Here is an 18707-nt window from a genome sequence, read left to right as displayed (position 1 = left end):
GAGAGTGCATGGCACACAGTGCCCGCCAGTAGGGCACAGGACCAAACCATTTCTTTTTAAAACTTTATTTATTTGACTTGACAACACACAGAAAAAACAGAGGGGGGGGGGCACACAGCACCAGCAGCGATAACAAGTAACATACATCTTCACCAGTATACCTTGAATTATCTATGGGGGTTCAGGGGGATCAGGTAACAGACGGAGCATTGGCATTTGAATCAAAGGAGACACAGGTCACATGAAGAACAACCAGGAGAAGATTGAGCAGAGTTTGAAGGAGAAGACATGGCGGACATGTAATCGCGGAACCTTCGCCAGATGTCTCTTGGCCGTGCATGTGGGTGCTGCATTGCGCACCAGGCCTCTTCCGTGTCATGTGCCCATGTAATTGTTCTAAATCATTGTGTGTAGGTGGGGTGCCTTGGGCCGGAGCCAACATAACAATATGTAGCGGACCGCTAGAAACATACAGAGACCCGCCAGTTTCGAGTCACGCCCCAACTGGGGAAAGTCATGGAAGAGACAATGCAGTGGGGTGGGGGGGCAATAGTGTGCTCCAAGATGTCCGATAGCGTGGAACAGATGTCGGTCCAGAATTGGGTCAGGTAAGGGCAGTGCCAGAGCATATGGATGTAAGTTGCTTGATCCGTGCCGCACCTGGGGCAGTTGGGAGGAGAGTCAATGAACATACGATGTAGTCTCTTAGGTGTATGATACCTACCTGTGCAGTACCTTAAATTGTATTAACTTAAATTTCGAGTTGTAAGACACATCGTGGGTGTGAGCACACATTCGGGACCACCCCTCATCAGTAATCTCGACCTCAAGAACCTCCTCCCAGCTGCGTTTCAACTTAGTAAAGGGGGGGGGGCTGCTCTAGCATGCAATAAGGAGTAGAGTCTCGACCCCTTTCCTTTGAAGGAGAAATGGGAACAGAGTTCTGCAACTATGGGTTCATCAGGCGGTAGCGTGGGGAAATCGGGGTATCTGGATTTGAGGTTCCTCCGGAGGGAGGAGTATTGTAGCCACACTGTGGGCCGACGCTTGAGGGAAGGAGGGAGTTCAGACCACTCAACGAAGTTGCGCAGCTCGTATGTATCGCGGAGCGTCAGAAAGCCAGCGTCAGCCCAGTGGGATACGATAGATTGTGGGATGGGTGGGACATCAGGGAAGAAGTGCCATAGTGGCAGGTCCCCGTGGAATGGGTGTGGTATCCACCATAGCCCAGAGTTTGGCTAATGCGAAGGATGTGCTAGCTACAGGGTCTGCAGAGTCAGAGTCGGGATGTACGGGTTTAAGGAGAAGGGAGCCAATCACCCGGTCAGAAACTGTTAGTTTCTCCAGCATGGGGTCTGGCATGGATTCACATGCTCATGAATGAATATTTCCCGTCGTCTGGCCGGGAATCCTCAGTATCAGTTTCGTTTCTGATCTGTCTTTCTCAGTAGTAACCAATCCCTGGTCTTTGGGTCATACTGCCCCCAGCCAATGACTGCCCTCTCCCTAAGCCCCGCCCCTGGCAGCCATCCTCAGATTTTTACTGCACGTTCAAGTATTGGGAGTCCTCGTGCTTAGCTCTCGAGCTTTTGCTGTGTTTTTGCGCTTTTTTCAGGAGATTTTCTCATTTTTTCGGTTAAATAGAGCCTCAAGCTCCACCGTTTCTACTTCCGATCCACGGGGATCCGTTTCGGAGTTTCTACGCCCCTCAAGGGTGAAGATTTCATCGAGTTACGCTTTTGGAGGATTCCAGAAGTTCCGAGGCCTACCCCGGACATGGCCCAGGAGAAAGGGAGCTCGACGCCCAGGAAGCTGTTCAGGACCTGCCCTGGATGCCAGCTTCAGAACGTTTTCAAGGAGGACGAGCATTCGTTATGCCTCTACTGTCTCCATGAGGACAAGACGCACAAGGAAAAGGACTGCGCGTTTTGTGGGAACATGTCGGAGCGGACCATGAAGGATCGCCACCTCCGTCTCGCCAACTGGCTGGAAGGTAAGAGCCGGCCAGGCGAGAAGAAGAAAAAGAAGTCTGAGCGGTCTTCTAAGTCCTGTGAGGGTGCTCCGGCGATGGGGGCCCAACAAAAGGCTAAGCACCGCCAGTCCGCGGGCACCGGGAGTGCCGAACGGTCGGGCTCCTTGGCTGCCAGGCAGGGCGCATCCTCCCTGGCGCCATCGACCACGAGCCAACGCTCTGGCTCGGGTAAGAGGAAGTCCGAGAACCCGGTGAAGCTTCTGGAGAGGCCCCGGTCGATCTCGAAGATTCCGGCAGAGGGGGAGCGAGGCTTGGACCACCCCCCCCCCCCCAAGGTGAAGGCCCCAGGCATACAGAAGGTGACGTTGGCCTTAATTCACCCTGCTAAGACCTCAATTGAGGATGTCGCCAGGGCCCTGGCTCAGCCTGTGGAGGCTACACCAGTGGAGGCGCCCTCAAGTACCAGAGTCTCCCTGCCACCGCGGAGGGAGTCGTCTTTCAGGCCCATCGAGAAGACCCCACGAAGTCCTCGTTGGAAAGGGTGGGGGAGGGGTTGGTGGCCGTCGTGGATACGGACACGACCTCTGAAGAGGAGCTCATCCAAGTCGTAGAGGAGGCCCAGCCCATCGGGAGGGATCCCGACGAGGGCGACGACGAGGGCGATGGTGACGCAGACGAGGCTCCTCAAGAGCCCTTGCTCCCGTCATTTCCGGCGCCGCAGGACACCTCGGTGGCCATTTTGTCAGCCATCCAGTCCTTATGCTCGAAGATAAGGACTAGGTTGCCCCTTCCCCCCGACGGAGGTACCTGAGCCAGACCCGACAGGGGAACCGGAGCCAGGACCTTCGGAGAGCCCACCACTTAAGAGGAGGAGGACGCATCCTAGGCCTCCTCTCCCGCCCCCCCCCCCCAGTCCACTACCCACGGGGATGATACAGGCATGGATACGACTACGACCGGTACGGATGACGACGGAGGCGACGACGGGACGTGTCCCCCATCGCCCCCTGCCCGGGCGTCCCCGCCTGACGAGATTGGATCCTTCCATGCTATGATTTCCAGGGCATCCAAGCTATTCCAGCTCTGCCCCGAAGAAAAGAAGGAAGGGTTCCTTTACCAATGGCGCGAGGCTAAAAGGAAGACGGTCCTCGCCGTACCGCTTCTTGATGACCTCTGGGATGAGGGGCTCGCCCTCCTCAAGAACCCTGCCACGGCTCTTGCGAAGAGGGACCGGTACGAGAAGAAGAACCAGGTCCCCGACGCTGCCCCCTTGTGCCTTAGGGCGCAACCTACCCCGGATTCAGTCGTTTCGGCGGCGGCCAAGAAGAAACGCGGGGGCATCGGCCTCGACTTCAACCTCCCCGCCGGACGGCGAGGGTAGGAAGCTGGATGCGATGGGACGATGGGTCATCTCGTCTGCAGCGACGACCATCAAGGCGGCCAACGCCCTGTCCATCGTAGCCCGCTACGACAGGGAGTTATGGTTCAAGATCGCCCCTCTGTTGGATTTCCTTCCGGACGCCAAGAGGACTGAGGCCCTGGAAATCTTACAGGAAGGTGAGATTGCCTCGGACCACGCCATTACGGTGGCTACGGACATCGCCGACACCGGTTTCCGTCAGTTGGGCAACAGCGTTTGCCTGAGACGACGAGGATGGCTCAAGGCAACGGATTTCCCGCCAGGACGTACAGACCAAGGTTTTGGACATGCCCTTCGATGGGAGCAACCTTTTTGGCAAGGCGGTTGATGAGTCCCTTCAGGCGAGCAAGACTGACACGGAGACGGCCCATGCACTGGGTGTGCTCCAACAGCGACGGCTGTCCTTTCGGAGCTCCGGAGGCAGACAGGGTGCCTCCAAGGGAGCCGGCAGCAGCTCCTCTACGTACCGTCAAGCGGCAAGATCTTCGTCGCAGGAGGCCTACAGGGGACGCGGCAAGTCAGGTGGATCCCGTCGTCGTCGCCAAGGTGGTCAAGGAGGCAAAGCGGCCTCCAAGCAAGATTGAACCGACCGTCGGGTCGGGCCCCCGCCGAAGCACCCCGGTGGGAGGCCGGCTGACGAAGTTCGTCGGCGTGTGGGAGTCCATCTCCACCGACCGTTGGGTGCTGGACGCCCTGGCCCTGGGGCACGCCCTCGAGTTCCACAAGAGGTGCCCCCGCATTCCTCCCGTGGCCAGGAAGGAAAATCGCGTCCCTCAACTGCTGTTGGAAGTAAGGGCGATGCTCAGGAAAGGTGCCATCGAGCTCGTTCCAAAGGGGCTTCGGGGTTCCAGAGTTTACTCAAGATACTTCTCGTAAAGAAGACAGAAGGATGGCGTCCCATCCTGGACCTGCGACGACTGAACAAATACATCAAGGCACAGAAGTTCCGGATGGTCACCCTCCAGCACGTGCTGGGACAGCTGGAGGAGGGTGATTTCCTGTCGTCGTTGGACTTGGAGGATGCATACTTCCACATCCCTATTCTAAAGAGACGCCGTAAGTTCCTCAGGTTCGTGGTCAAAGGGTGGCACTACCAGTTCAAGGCCCTCCCGTTCGGATTAAAATCGGCGCCCAGGGTGTTCACCAAGTGCCTAGCACTGGTGGCGGCGCGGCTGCGCCTGCAGGGGATCCACGTCTGCCCTTACCTGGACGACTGGCTCATACGGGCAAGGACAAGGGAGCTCGCCGTGGAACACACTGCAAAGACCGTCCAGCTGCTCACGGACCTGGGGTTCTCCATCAACTTTCCAAAATCCCACCTGGTCCCGTCGCAAGTCGCCCTGTTTTTGGGAGCACAGCTCGACACAGTGGCGCGGCGGGCCTCCCCGTCGGATAAGGACCATCCTGGGAAAGGTGCAACGTCTGCTGGCCACGGACGTGGCCAGAGTGAGGTCTATCGAGTCCCTCATCGGAATGATGTCCTCCTGCATTTATCTGGTGCACCAATGCAAACTTCGGATGCGGCCCTTGCAAGAATTCCTCGACGCCCACTGGATCCAGACGGGCAGCTTCGAGGACAGGATCCCGCTCGACGAAGCGTTCCGTCAGGCGATACGATGGTGGGGTGTCCGCTCTCATCTGACGGCGGGAACAGGTTTCCTAGCCCCGGCCCAACATGCGACGACGGATGCCTCCCTGGAAGGTTGGGGAGCGCACACCGGGGGTCTCCACGCGAGAGGCCTTTGGCTCCCGAAGGAGAAGACTTTCCACATCAACATTTTGGAGCTCCGTGCAGTGTTCTGGGCCCTCAGGTCCACAGTTTGAGAATTCTAAACTGCCTTTCATTATTCTCATTTAAATAGCAAGGTCCTGTTTTATGTGATCCCTTGGGTAAAGGTCCAAATTTATCCCAAAAAGTCATTTCTGGTTGGTGAGTGAGCAGGTCAAAAGAAGAATCTTTGTGGGACAAGACGAGCAGAGTTGCTGCTGGGACGCAGCGCTCTGATTGCTTGAAAAGACTGTAAAAGACTTTGGTAAAACTCTGAAGTGTAAAGAATCTGGTTACAGCGTTGTTGAAAACTACATATATGTTAGATAGGTATTTAGTGAGAGAGGTCAAGAAATCAATCCTGTCAGAAGTTTAAACTGTGGAAACGTTTGTAATTAAAAGTTAAATTCAGTAACGCATTCGCTTGGATTAAAGTGCACGCTGCAACGTACCATGTGTTTCTGGACATGGATGAATGTGGATGAGTGGATGGGTAATGTGAACTTCAGTTAACGTTTAGAGACCATTCCCTTCTGTGTTCGCGCAGTGATCTGCTCCCTCAGGTGTTTTTTTTGGAGCAGTCGTGCACATGCACGTGCAAGTTATTAGTGTGCATTTCAGAAAGTCACTAATCTCCGTATGCATGTGTAGTGACGGAATCGTCGTTAAATCGAGTATTTAATGCTAGCGCTTCAGTGCGCATGTTTGGAGACTAGCATCTTTGCTGTAATTAGACTAGATCCTTTAGAGCAGTCATAACGGCCGTCATGGAGAAGTGTCTGCGGCCGTCATGCGCATGCTCAGGATCTAGTGAAGTGTTCCCAAGAGTTTTTGCTTGCTTGCGCATTCTAAAAGCACACGATTACCGAATTTCCTATGTTATTTCGTAATACGTTCAGCCTCAAGTTGTTCGAAATAAACAAGGAACAAAACTTCAAGAGGAAATTTAATGAACTATTTTGCACAAAGTCACATAATGTATTGTATTGTTTATTTATAGAGCGCGCCTGGCCGTTAAGCAACTGGGCACTTGCAGTGAAATAAATCTTGGGTTATAGGTACATGAATATGTTAAAATTCTTGGGTTACAGGATCATATATTACAGTTGCATTACATTTCTTAGGTTACAGTATCATATATTACAGGCACATATGTCGAGCATTACTTACAAGGCATTTTTACTTACAAGAGAGATGTTACATTTTATCAGAATCTATATATAGCACTGTCGGATGACTTACGGTATAGATAAGTAAGATGTTTGCAATGAATATACATAGTATTTGGTATAGTTGGGGCATTTAGCGGTCGTTATTTTTAAGCCAGAGTTTAGCGTTGGCTTTGAACACATGGAAGGAGGGGGTGGCTCTAAGTGCATCTGGGATGGAGTTCAGTTTCAGAGGAGCAGTTAATTCTATATGAAAACCTTTCAGCTCTGCAGACAGAGACTGCTTTTGGTGTTCTGAAGAGAGTTATGAATTCACCGAGGAGTGATACAACTGCTTAGTTTGTTCAGTGAGACTTTCAGTACTGCAGACAGACCGATTCAAGTGTGAGTATCTGCCGGGAATAGCGGATTGGAACTCCCACTATTTGCAGGACTCGGAAGTGGTGTCCGCACGCCTACAATGCGAGTGCCGACCATTCAGTATGGACCTCTTTGCTTTCAGGCTGAACACTCAGCTGTCGAGTTACTACAGCTGGAGACTAGATCCAGAGGCACTAGGGACGGGAAGCCTTTCTGCAGCATTGGGCATGGAGTGTTCACTACGCATTGCCTCCCTTCGCGGTGCTGGCGAGGGTCGCTAGCAAAGGTCCGCAGAGACCGAGCAGAAGAAGTGATGGTGACAGTGGAATGGAAATCTCAGGCATGTTTTCCAGTTCTGAAGGAACTGTCCTTGGATTTCCCGCAGAGGATTCCCTATCGAACGGACCTGCTGATGGGAGCAGTACACCCCTTAGTGCAAGAGCAGAGTTTGTCTCTGATCGTGTGCAGAGTTCCAGGCACAGATGGAATAAGCCAGGACATTCGGAGGAGGCTACCCAGCTCATCGAAGTGTCCTGGGCGGCATCCACCACCAGGAACTATGGTGCCGCATGGCAGGCCTGGGAGGGATGCTGCAGGAGTAGTAGTATTCCTCGCATTTCTGCTCTTGTAGTACAGGTGATAAACCTTTTTTTTTAGTGACCTTGTCCGGTCAGGCAAGAGCATCGAACGGTGGGAGTGTACAGAAAAGCCATTTCGGTGGGCCACAAGCTAGTGGATGATGCTCCAATAGGAGCGCATCCAGCAGTTATTAGGCTGATCAGAGGGGGTGAAAGTTAGTAAGCCTCCCCTACTAAAGTACTCTTCCTTGTGGGATGTAAATATGGTCCTTCAGCTATTCGACCAGTGGCCGCATGACAACCTGCTGTTGGTGCAACAACTATCTAGCAAGCTAGCTTCCCTTCTGTGCTTAGTTTCTTGTAGGCGCGTCTCAGATGTCAAAGCGCTAGAGATTGACAGAAAGCTATGTGCCCCGTGGGGAATAGCATTCAGCATAGCGCGGTGCACCAAGACCCACTCCACGATGATCTTATCCCTATTTTCCGCATAATACCAAGCTATGCGTAGCAAAGTGCATTAAGAGTTACGAAGCCGCTACGGCAGAGGTCAGGCCACACTGTGTGTTACAGCTTTTAATAGCACGCAGGAAGCCCCACTAAGCAGTAGAATCCGTCACCATAGTGAGATGGGTGAGGGAGATGTGTCAGTCTTTGGAGCACATTCCGTACTGGGAGTCATGGCTTCCAAGGCCTTTGCAATAGGGGTGTCTTTGCAAGATATTGTGAAGGCAGCGGATTGGTCAAGTGACTCCACGTTCAAGACTTTCTATTTCAAGCCGGTATTGGCAATTGCTGCGGTGGTATTAGAGGGCTTGATCGGGCTCACTACTTTGAACTGGCTTTGAACAAGCATAATGCTCGCCTCTGGTATTGAAATGGAATGTTTATCCAAGCTTACAGCAGAGGGAGTCTTGATTCTATTAAAGACACAGAGGAGAGCATTAGCCCTCTCAGCGAATACGCATTGAGTAACAAAATGTTTATGTAATTTTATTAACGAAGGAGCGTATTCCCCTCCCTAATTGTCCATTCTCCATTGCTGCAAGAGAAGACCAAAAGAACGGCTGAGCAAGTATGAAGCGATCAGTCCGGAGCGGTGGAGTTGGTGCCCCAGGAGTTAAGTTGTGATCACTCCAGAAGCGAAGTTCCGGTTCAGCACACTGGAGTGATGGGCTGTTTTGGTTTTTTGTGTCGGACTGTTTGTTCAGGAGTGTCAGTTTACGTCACCCAAAAGAAGAGCAGGGGACCCAAGCAGGGCTTGAATTGGAGGGGAGGAGTGTACCAGGAATGGAGGCGAGAGGGGCTCTCGGGACTGTGAAAAAGAGAGGAATTATGGGGTTAGTAGTCCCTTTTTTGTTTGTTTTTTCTACAGTTGATTTCTGAGGTTTAAAACAAAAATGGAAAGATTGAAAGGCTGCTAAAGTAGCTAATAAAGAAGTTAAGCATAATGCTTGCCCCTGTATCTTTAATAGATTCAAGACTCCCTGTTCTGTAATGCTGTGTAATCTTCATTCTCGCACACAGGACACCTACTACCAAATCAGTTGTGTAATGTTTGATGCTGTACTCGTACTGTTACTGGAGACTGGTGCATTGTAAGAAAATGTTATCAAGCCCATGTTCAAAGTTTCCCTAACATTAACCCTAACCCTGAAAGGTCTTAGAACTTTATCCTGAAAGTTTGGTCCGTCTGGTCAGACTTTTTCACTAGTAAGAACACCTGTGATAACTTGGCAAAGATGCAATGCGTTGCACCCTAAAGACTTTGCTGTGGGGCTTGTGTGGAGGTATTTCGGCCTCCATTAGGAAAATAGGCGAGCAGAAGTTTAAACATATTGAGGAGAGTAAGGACTTGGAAGAGAAATGCGGTGATAGTGACTTTTGGAAATTATATTTTGAGTCGGCGCTGCAGGGGCCGATTTGGTTTAGTAGCATTTTTATTAAACTTTTTTTGCAACTTTATTTAAATCAGTTGCATAGGAATAAATCTTGCAACATTGGTACATAGTAATAGCAGTTCTTTGCAATAGATGCACAGTGAACCCATCGTCCTTCCCCCACAGTTCATCTGTTACATAGGACACCTTTGCTGGGGTGGCAAGGCCTGCTAGGGGATTGAGGAGGGGGATAGTGGGTGTTGTCACTTGGGTCTCAAGAAAAGTTTCGCCAAGCGTGGTTGGTATGTTTGCGCTGGGGATACTTGCTCACATTCCAGTATTGGGGCCCGAATGTCAGTGAAGCAGTGAGGCGTTCCTTCCTTAGCTGCTGTGACCTTTTTCCGTGACCAAGATGTCCCAGATCTTGACCCACCCTAATTGTATCAGCGGGCCCTCCCAATCTTTCCACGGGTGGGCTGGAGTGATTTTTGAGTTGAGTAATTAGCCTGGCAGTTTTTCCCGTCTTTGGGTAGCTCTCCGGATGTTAAGTCCCTAGTAGCATTACCTCCAGAGTCATTGACAACACCGCATGAGTGACAGCCTCGATAGAATTGGCTACTGTCTCCCAGAAAGTCTGTGCCACAGGGCAATCCCACGACATATGAAAATAGAACCCATATGCCCCACATTGTCTCCAACATGTGGGATCAAGAAAACTCTCTCAAACTGCTGTAAGTGTGCTCTGGGATAGTACCACCGGTATTGAAGTTTAAGGGTGCATTCTTTGTTGGTAACCCATCTAGTGGCTATGTTGTTCCTGTATCAGATGTCGACCCAAGTTTGATCGTCTATTCAGTGATCCAGGTCAGCTTTGCAGTGAGCCATGTATGTAGGTAGTATGGTTAGCATATTGTCTTGCAACAGTTTATAAAGTCATTAGATGGTTCCTCTCCGAGGGCCCTCCTCTAGCGTGAGTTCTAAGGAATTCAGTTCTCTTGTGGCCCCTTGTTTCATGTGTGGTTGGGTGAGCCAATGTCGGATTTGGATGTATAAGAATCGGTCTGATTCCGACAGGGCGAACCTGTCTTTGCATTTATCAAAGGTGAATGGTGCGTCATTCTTGAAAAGTTAAGTCTGCAGCCCTCCCCGACTCCAGTTCTTAGTTAGCCGACCTCAGGCCTGGGGTAGTGTCAGGATTTAGAAAAACTGGCGGTATGGGCCCACTCCCTTAGGGGTCCCCCACACCCCCCCTTTTTTTTTTTGCCCAATTCCAGATTATCAGGGTGGTTCTAGTGGAGGCGAGAGTGTTTGTCCAGTGTTTACATGACTCCAGAGATTTGTAGCACAGAGCCTAGCTTGTTCAATGAGTACCCATTTTGGAGGGTTAGAGGCACCCATTCCACCCTCTCCCAAATTTGGTGGGGCCCGTCGCGGCCTTTTTGTGCAATCCGCGCTCCACTGCATATAAACCGGGAGACCTGTCTCTGACGTTGAAGGAGTGGTTTTAGGAGGACTTCCATTGGGAGGGTCCAGCACAGGTATAGAAATCTGGGCAGTAGGTTCATTTTACATGCCATGATTCTTCCCAAGAGGGAGATCTCTTGGGATGCCCGTCTCCAGGTCACTAAATAGTCAAGGGAAGTTGGCTGCATATGATATTTCATCGTAGATGTGCTCCATTCCAATGGCAAATAGCCGCAGGACCTTTTTTCTTTTGTCAGTCCTAGCCCCAAGGCTCCTGATTTAGCATAATGATCGCGAAGCCTGCAACCCTTTCAAAGTAATAGTTCTGCCAGTGCTTGCAGTAAGAGGATTGGCTATTAGTGAGTGCGAGCATTATGTCGTCGGCATAAAGGGGACTTTGCATTGGACCCCCTTTATCACCAATCCCTCAATAGTGATGAGGATTCGTTGGGCGAATGGCTCCGTAAGTAAAGCAAAGATTAATGGGGAAAGCGGGCAACCCTGTCTCGTCCTGCAAAGAGTGGTATGGGAGCCGTGAATGTCTGGTTAACTTTTGGGACCGTCTTTGGGTATCTACAGGTGGCTAATAGCATTTTACAGAAAGGGGGGGGGGGCAAAGCAGAAAACTTCCAGGGCCAAACGCATCAATGACCAGTCAACGCTGTCAGATGCTTTGGTAACGTCTAGGGTAAGTAAAGCTAGTTCAGTGTTCTGTTGTTGCTATTTCTATTAGGTTAATGGCTCGCCGTATATTGTCCCCAGTGCTTCTTCCTAATATAAAGCCTGTTTCGTCGGCGTCAGTGATTTTGGGAAGTACATGCTCTAGTCTATTTGGCAGCACTTTAGAGTACATATTGCAGCCTTCTTTTAATAACAGATACCCGAGGGACCTGCTAGGCCTCATGCTTAGTTCAATGCAAGCTTTTCAATCCAAATAATTGTCTTAGTGTGCAATGCTTTTTATACATGGCTTTTTCAACCCAGGAACCTACAGCTACAGATAAAAAGCCGGACAACTGCATACACATTTCATCCTTAATAGGATTTATCATTGCTCTAGGGTTTGACATTCTTGTTGTTGGAGCATGTTTCACAAAACACCAATGTTACAACCACAAGGATGTTGCAACCTTGAAACTAGTCAAACATTTGTAAAAAGTAGCACATTCGTCTCTGAATACTTTTGTAAGATTCCATTTGGAGCGTTCAGTGGGGTCCGAGACTCTAAATGTGTTTCCAATTCAATTTCTCACGCACAAAATTGTGTGCTGCATGTGCCTGCACCAACAATTGTACTCGTCTTTGGCAGGCTTGCCTCCTATCTATCCAGCAGTTTGTTTTAAATCTGGCGAAATGTGGGCAAAATCCAGTTTGTGAAATCTGGGCACATCCGCAGTCCTAACTTTTTTTTTTTTTCTTTTTTTTTTTTCTGGTATTTTATTTGTTCTCGGTATGTGGACCCAGGCCGGGTCTGTAGCAAAGTAAAAGGCAATCAGATTTTTAATGTGTGCCATTGTGGCCTATAGATTTTTTAACGGGGCATACAGATACCCAACTAGCAACATCTTTTTTAAGAGTGGGGATATTGCATCCCCTCGGCCACTCCCCAATCTTAAACAAGGTCGGGGACCTAAAGGGTTGCAACATTTTTCCATACAGGCCACTAAGTGCCAGCGTGGGGCATATTGTGACCCTCTTGGGATTGTCCTCGTCAAAATTAAGGATGTGTGCAGTATGCCCGAGAAAGGAAACTATGAATGCCTGTTGGCTTGAAACCCACGTATCCTGCAGATAATCCACACGCCACCACTCGCTCCTGCTGGGCTGGGGTGAAGCGGCTACTGGCCCTGGTGTTTTGTAATGGGGGAGAATTGTTAGTGAACACTTGAGTGGGGGCTTGCTAGGGTGAGGGGCATGGCCAATGGCCATGACTGACCAGTGTCTCCCTGGTGGAGCAGGTAGATGGTGGGTTTGGGCTGATATACAGACCCCCCGGGTAAAGTGGCTACAGCCATGGTTGTTGGCCTGTTGGCCCCAGTGCTGTTTGATTGGACCAACTAACTACCTGTGGCTTTTGGGGGATGCAAAACCTTGCCAAAGGCTATGCCCCCAGAAGGTAAGCTGATCATGAGCAGAGGCCATGACCACTGCCAACTGCAGTTGATAGGTTAAGCATAAATTCTCAAATCAAATGTATGGGACAGCCACATATGGGTGCTGATAGAATAGGGAGACTGGCTATCAGGGAAGTGCTGACATGTAATTTACAAAAGATATGTATGTCAAAAGAAGTTTTCAAGTCTATGTAGAATCTCGAATTTGCAGATCGGGAGATTATTTCTGATACGGTGGCCCAGTATGGAGAACCCTCCGTGTCCTTTAGTTAAGCAGAGTGAGGAAGGCATATGTAACAAATGTAAACAGGAGGTTGTGGCTTGTATTTCAGGAAAAGATAATTGGGTGCCGAACCGTGGATTTTATAAAATGAACACAAGACTTCGAAGGCAATCCATTAAGAAATAGCCAACCAATGCAATGATCGTTGAGCAACGGAGACACAAAGTGCATTGGTAAATTGAAAATGAGCCAGACATCTGCTTTCTTGGTAACCTGTTCAGTAAGTTATTTGAAAGTCTGGCATTAAGAACATTAGTCTATTAGAGACGGGAGTTAATCAAGGTGCTGTTGCCTTGTCTTGGGGAGGCCCACGGCATGACTGAAGATCATGCCCTGGACAAATTGACCGCTCAGAATGGCTCTAGGCCATGCCAAGGAGTAATATTTGTATGTTTTTAATTTCTTTCAAAACCTAGGAATTGAGTGGGGAAAAACCTGTGGTTAAGGGAATTTTATGGTACCGAGTTTCAATTAAAAAAAAAAAAGGAAAAACATGTTTGCAATTCAGTGGAAACCTTGTTAGAGGGACGTAATGGTTGCAGTGGAGAAACGCCCCAAATTTGATCTATGTTAAATATGCAGACAAAATTCAATTCACCACTATGCACTATTCGTGATGTCTTATCTTACTGCGTGACCCCAAAAATCGGATTTTCTAAATGTGTTTTTATTTTTTGTTTGGCCCACATTTTATTTGAAGGGACAATAACCAATTTGAGATACTAATTTTTCTTTAGCCTCTTATTTCGTGTGTGATGTTTAGGTACGTCCATGTCCTTTATGTAGGCATACGTGGAGTCACAGGCAGGGTATGGTAATGGCCAATTTCTTTAGGAACAATAATCCACTAATTGGTTGCATTTTACTTTTGCTCTTTAATCTGCCTCCTTTTTAGGGTTTTCTTTCACTATACACAATATGCAGTACAACACGAGTGGACATCACTGTTTTCTGGTTTACCCTAGACTGAGAACTTTGCAGGCACTTTGATATGTTTGCTTGGTCCAGTTTTGGTGACTTGGCTTTAGGTTCATCATGCCAGATTGTAGATCGGCTTCTTCCAAGACATACACTCAATAGACCTGTTGCTGCTAAGGTTTCTGAAATGCATTTCTTTGCATAGCCGCACTCCACCCCCTCTCCCTTCAATTCAGTCAACGTGTTTTGTGAACATTCATATAATCTGACCAAAATGTACCTTTTTCCTTTTAGACCAATTAATTGTTGAAGAAAATGTTGCTGTGTTAAACGCTAAAACGGTTTGGGGTGCATTGAGAGGTAAGAAACCATTTGATGTGTGTCAATCCATGTATACAAGTTTGCTATTACATTTGTAGTTGTGAGCTGGTGATGAATGTACAAGTATATTTCGTAAGGAGATTTAAGTCCAATTTAGGATGCTTTTTTCTTTTAACGAAAAATGTAAATGCAAAAAGAAAAGTATGAAAAAGGGGGAAAAAGGAACCGAAGCCAATACAGAAAGTGGGCAAAGGTGCTTCGCTAAAGTTGTTAAAGCATTTAGACCTTTCTGATGGTGACATGAATACTTTTTTAAAATGGATTCCATTTGTAAGATTTCTGTATGAAAGGGTCTATATTTTTTTTTAAACCACCTTCAGTTCAGAAATTAGCAGGAATGTATTCAGCGATGAATCCAAACTTTCAAGTTATCTAATTTAAAGTGTTCTTTGTAGCTTTCTATGCCACTTTGGTGGACTCTTTCTGTACGAAAAGCCAGTTGGTGTAGTCCCCCCCCCCCCCCTTTTTTTAATTACCCTTATCAACACATGCTTAATGACAGGGCACTGTACGGTCTCATGCAAAGTATCCATGGTCATCGATCAATAATTGTTTTGTATATATAATGTTACTAATATGCAGGGTTTACGAAGAGCAATAATTATGTTCCCAATTTCATATTTTGCACACTATATATACACCGCCCCTAATCCTATTCATTCAGTGTACATGATCACCTTTCTTTTGCCATGTAATGGCTAAATCACTGTAAATAAAATATAACCATTTTTATAACTTTAGTGGGATGTTGCCATTGTCTTTGTGGGCTGCAGGTTGGACTGGGCCCACTTTTTCCTGATTTTTAGATCATGCCTGAGATGAGCCGGGCTACTGCCCGACCCCCCCCCCTGTCCCAGGCTGCTCACCTATTCACACCACAAGATGAACAGACACCACTGATCCAAGCCAGCATGATGTATATATTTCTGAGGCTTGTGCATCTGCTTAGAATCGCATACTTTTCTTAGGCTGACATCTAGTGGTTGGTGTGGAGTATGATTCTTGTAATGCTATCCCTACCATGATGTGTGCTGTACCCATAATCATTCACGCGTTAAGATCCTCAGATTGTTTTTTTTTTTCACCCTCTGGTTGGTCATACTAGTTCTTCATCAGAGTTTGTTGGTTGTCATGGAGCTTTTAAAGTAGGTGATTAACAGACCGGTTTAATACTACATATCGCCTTCTTTGCCGAGACAGCTCAACCGTACCTGCCGGCTTTCGACAACAGCTTTGCAGCTTTCAAGGGCTCTGGAGGATCAGCGCACAATTGCCTACAATTGTTCAGGCTTCGGCCTACGCAGTAGACAGGAGAAACACTAACATTAAAAGAGAACGTCTCCATACATTTCCCCCCATAATATATATTCTCTCTGTTCACCAACATTGACCATGGAGAAAACTCCTTTTAAATTTTGCCCCGCATGTAACCAGAGGTTTCCCTGCCAGAATGCACACAACGTGTGTAGCCATTGTCTTCCAAGAGACCACCGGGAGGCCAAATGTCCAGGGTGTAGCCCAAGACGCTGACGTATCGATCAAAACGCTGTGCGGCCTACACAATGCAAGCTGAGGCATGGGCAAAATACCCTTCCAGCGTGTAGAAATCTGAGGCCGAGCAGGACAGTCCCGGTTTCATTAGTGACGTTGATGAGACGTCTGATTGGGATACTGAAGTTTCCCAGGTGCCAGTCCCCAGCTCCGAACGGCAGGCATCACGCTCTGTTATGGATGCTTACTCTGACAAGGCCAAACCTATAAAACGCCCGCATGGGGCCGGCGAGGTGCGCAGACGCCAAGCAAACAGAACCAGGCTGTTTCACAAACATACACATCGCCCACTTTGGCTGTTTCAACGCATTTGTCGAAAGGCACAAAGGCATTGCTGGAACACGTGCCCTCAGCAAGTGGATCAGCATCTCCAAAAACCTCTGCGCAGAGTGGTGCTCTCTTGCCGCATGTCACAAAACATCACACACACGCAGAGTCTTCCTTGTTCCACACCGAAAATAACTGCACAGTCGCATAAACCTAAATCACACACATCAAAGCCAACCATTTCGGCGTTGATGGAAATCAGTCAGGGTACACAGGTAGCACGTCCCCTTAAGTGGATGCACTTAAAAACAGGAAAGTCAGGAGGATTGTGTTTTTTTCCACTGCAAGCCATTTCTTCTAGTGGTGTTTGGGCAAAAGATGGATTTGAACAAACACTAGATAAGATGACCTCTTTCAGGGATTTCTTTTTAGACAAACACCCTATAAAACGAAAAGTTGTTGTACCGGAAGAGGCAGAGATTCCATCTAAAACAGCTATAATAGATCACGCACACACTTGTGTGCAGCCATAATTGAGCTGGGTGCAGATGAGGATAAATTGGCAGAGGAAGATCCATACACTGAGCCAGATGACTACACTGTTCCATCCCTAGATGTCCCGGATGTTCCATATCTCAACCCAATCATGATCACATTTTGCATAATCGTCATTAAAAAAAGTTGCAACTTTTTTTTTTCTTCCTAAAATTGACACCCTTGAATCTGAGGATACTGATTTCGTTGATATTCTCAAAGAGAAAAAGCAAATAGGTCAATATATCCCATTATTGGAGTCTGTTAAGAGGAGATTAATACCATCCCTCTCAGCACCAGCTCTAACCAGAGCCATTAACCCGCACATTGAGAAGGGTTTCAAGCCAGCACCTAAATACCCTCTTTTTTATTAAAGGGCGTCCTAACCCCGATTATCTTGTAGTCTCTACTACCTTTAAAACCGCTGGCATTCCCTTAGCCACATCAAAGGCACCTTGTGATAAGGAGAGCAAAAAAGATGTATGCCCTAGGAAAAAAGGTAGCAATATCGGCTGCTTTTCAAATACAGATTGCTAATATGATATGATAGAGCACAATGGGATCATGTGGAGAGCCTTATTTAATGGTACCCATGAGCCCCTTAGATCTGAAATACTTAAGACTCTAACGGAGAGCAAGCAAAGAGCCAACACCATAATCAAGAACACTCTTGATGCTATAGTTACTAGTAGAATGGTTGCAGAGGGGATCCCTCATTAAAAGACATGCGTGGCTAAGAAATTCTGGGTTTGGATCAAAAACCTCACTGCTAAACATGCCTATGGAAGACATGTCCTATTTGGCAAAGCAGTGGACGATGCTCTCGAAACTGGAAAAAACAGGAAAAAAATACTTTTAAAATGTAGGACAAATTTCAAACAAATGGCACATTCCAGCAACGACATTCGCCTCAAGCCTAATTAATACTCAGAGCGGAAATGTGGGGGTGCAGAGTTCTCATGCATCATGGCAACACTTGGGAACTCGCTCCCAAAGGAAATATAAGCAGAAGATGCCCTAAACTGCTAATAACATGGCTCTTTAACATGGCTTTTCTGTAGCCCTGATCTTCCCGGAGTGGATCCCTGCCTCTGTCATTCCTACGCTTGCCTGCTTCATCTGCATTCTCTGCCTCTCTCTCCTAGCCATTCCCTTACTGTGGCTACTTTCTATCGGCCACCTGGTCAGATCGCCTTCTTCCCCTCTGAGTGGGTGGACCTCTCCTCTTCCCTCCTGGTCTCGACCACTCAACTCCTCCTTCTTGGAGACCTTAACATCCACCTGGATGCTTAATGTCCTTCGTCTGGACTCTTTCGTCATCTCTGTGATTCTCACTCTGGGCCTACTCACTCGGCAGGGCACACTCTTGATGTTCTGATCTCTTCAGACCTTCCATTTTCTATTCCTCTCACCACTCCTCCCTCCTGGAGTGATCACTTTCTCCTTTGCTCCCAGCTCACCCTCTACTCCTCAGGCCAAGCCAACTCCAACACAGCCACTCACCTCCTTGTTTATCCGACCCAGGAAGCGTGTGTCAGTTGAGGCTTTCGCCGGCACTTTCTTCCCCCCTCTCCGCCCACCCTTGGCTGACTCACACCCTGACACAGCCCTGTCCATGATTCAGTCTGTTATATCTGATACTCTCGATGTTCTTGCCCCTCTCACGAGGATCCGCTTGAAGCCCAAAGCCAAGTGCAGCTCCTGGTACGACTCAGACCTCGTCGCCCTTAAACACAAGTGTAAGTTGGCTGAGAGGAAATGGTTGGCATCTTGTACATCCTCTGACAAACTGGTCTGCCGCCTGCTTCAAAGGCAATACCGGCTCTGTCCGGAGCAAGAAGAGAACGCCCATCCAAGCCTGTGTCTCTGCAGCATCTAACAACTCGGCCAAACTCTGCAAGGATCTGGACAATCCTGCTGCACTCTCTACCTCTCATGTCCCCTCCCAGGCCCTCTGCACGGCTCTGGCTTCTCATTTCAGCCCTAAAACTCAGGACATCCAGTCCTCTTGTTAAACTGTATTCATACAATACCGTCTTGTTATGAATATT

At 48.3% G+C, this 18707-nt stretch overlaps 1 protein-coding gene across 3 annotated transcripts in view; it reads left to right on the top strand.

Annotated features, from left to right (window-relative positions):
- HEXB (hexosaminidase subunit beta) overlaps positions 1-18707 on the top strand; it is a 903874-nt gene that overhangs the window by 103807 nt on the left and 781360 nt on the right. For all 3 annotated transcript variants that reach the window (XM_069627487.1, XM_069627486.1, XM_069627485.1), the window contains exon 3: positions 14218-14283. In XM_069627487.1, coding sequence (XP_069483588.1) covers positions 14218-14283 — 66 coding nt within the window. The remainder of the gene's footprint in view (positions 1-14217; positions 14284-18707) is intronic.

The sequence above is a fragment of the Ambystoma mexicanum genome, chromosome 6p (assembly GCF_040938575.1).
Source record: "Ambystoma mexicanum isolate Mex_15411 chromosome 6p, UKY_AmexF1_1, whole genome shotgun sequence".
Taxonomy (NCBI): domain Eukaryota; kingdom Metazoa; phylum Chordata; class Amphibia; order Caudata; family Ambystomatidae; genus Ambystoma; species Ambystoma mexicanum.
Note: the sequence above shows the minus strand (reverse complement) of the source record. Positions and strands in the feature narration are given on the sequence as shown.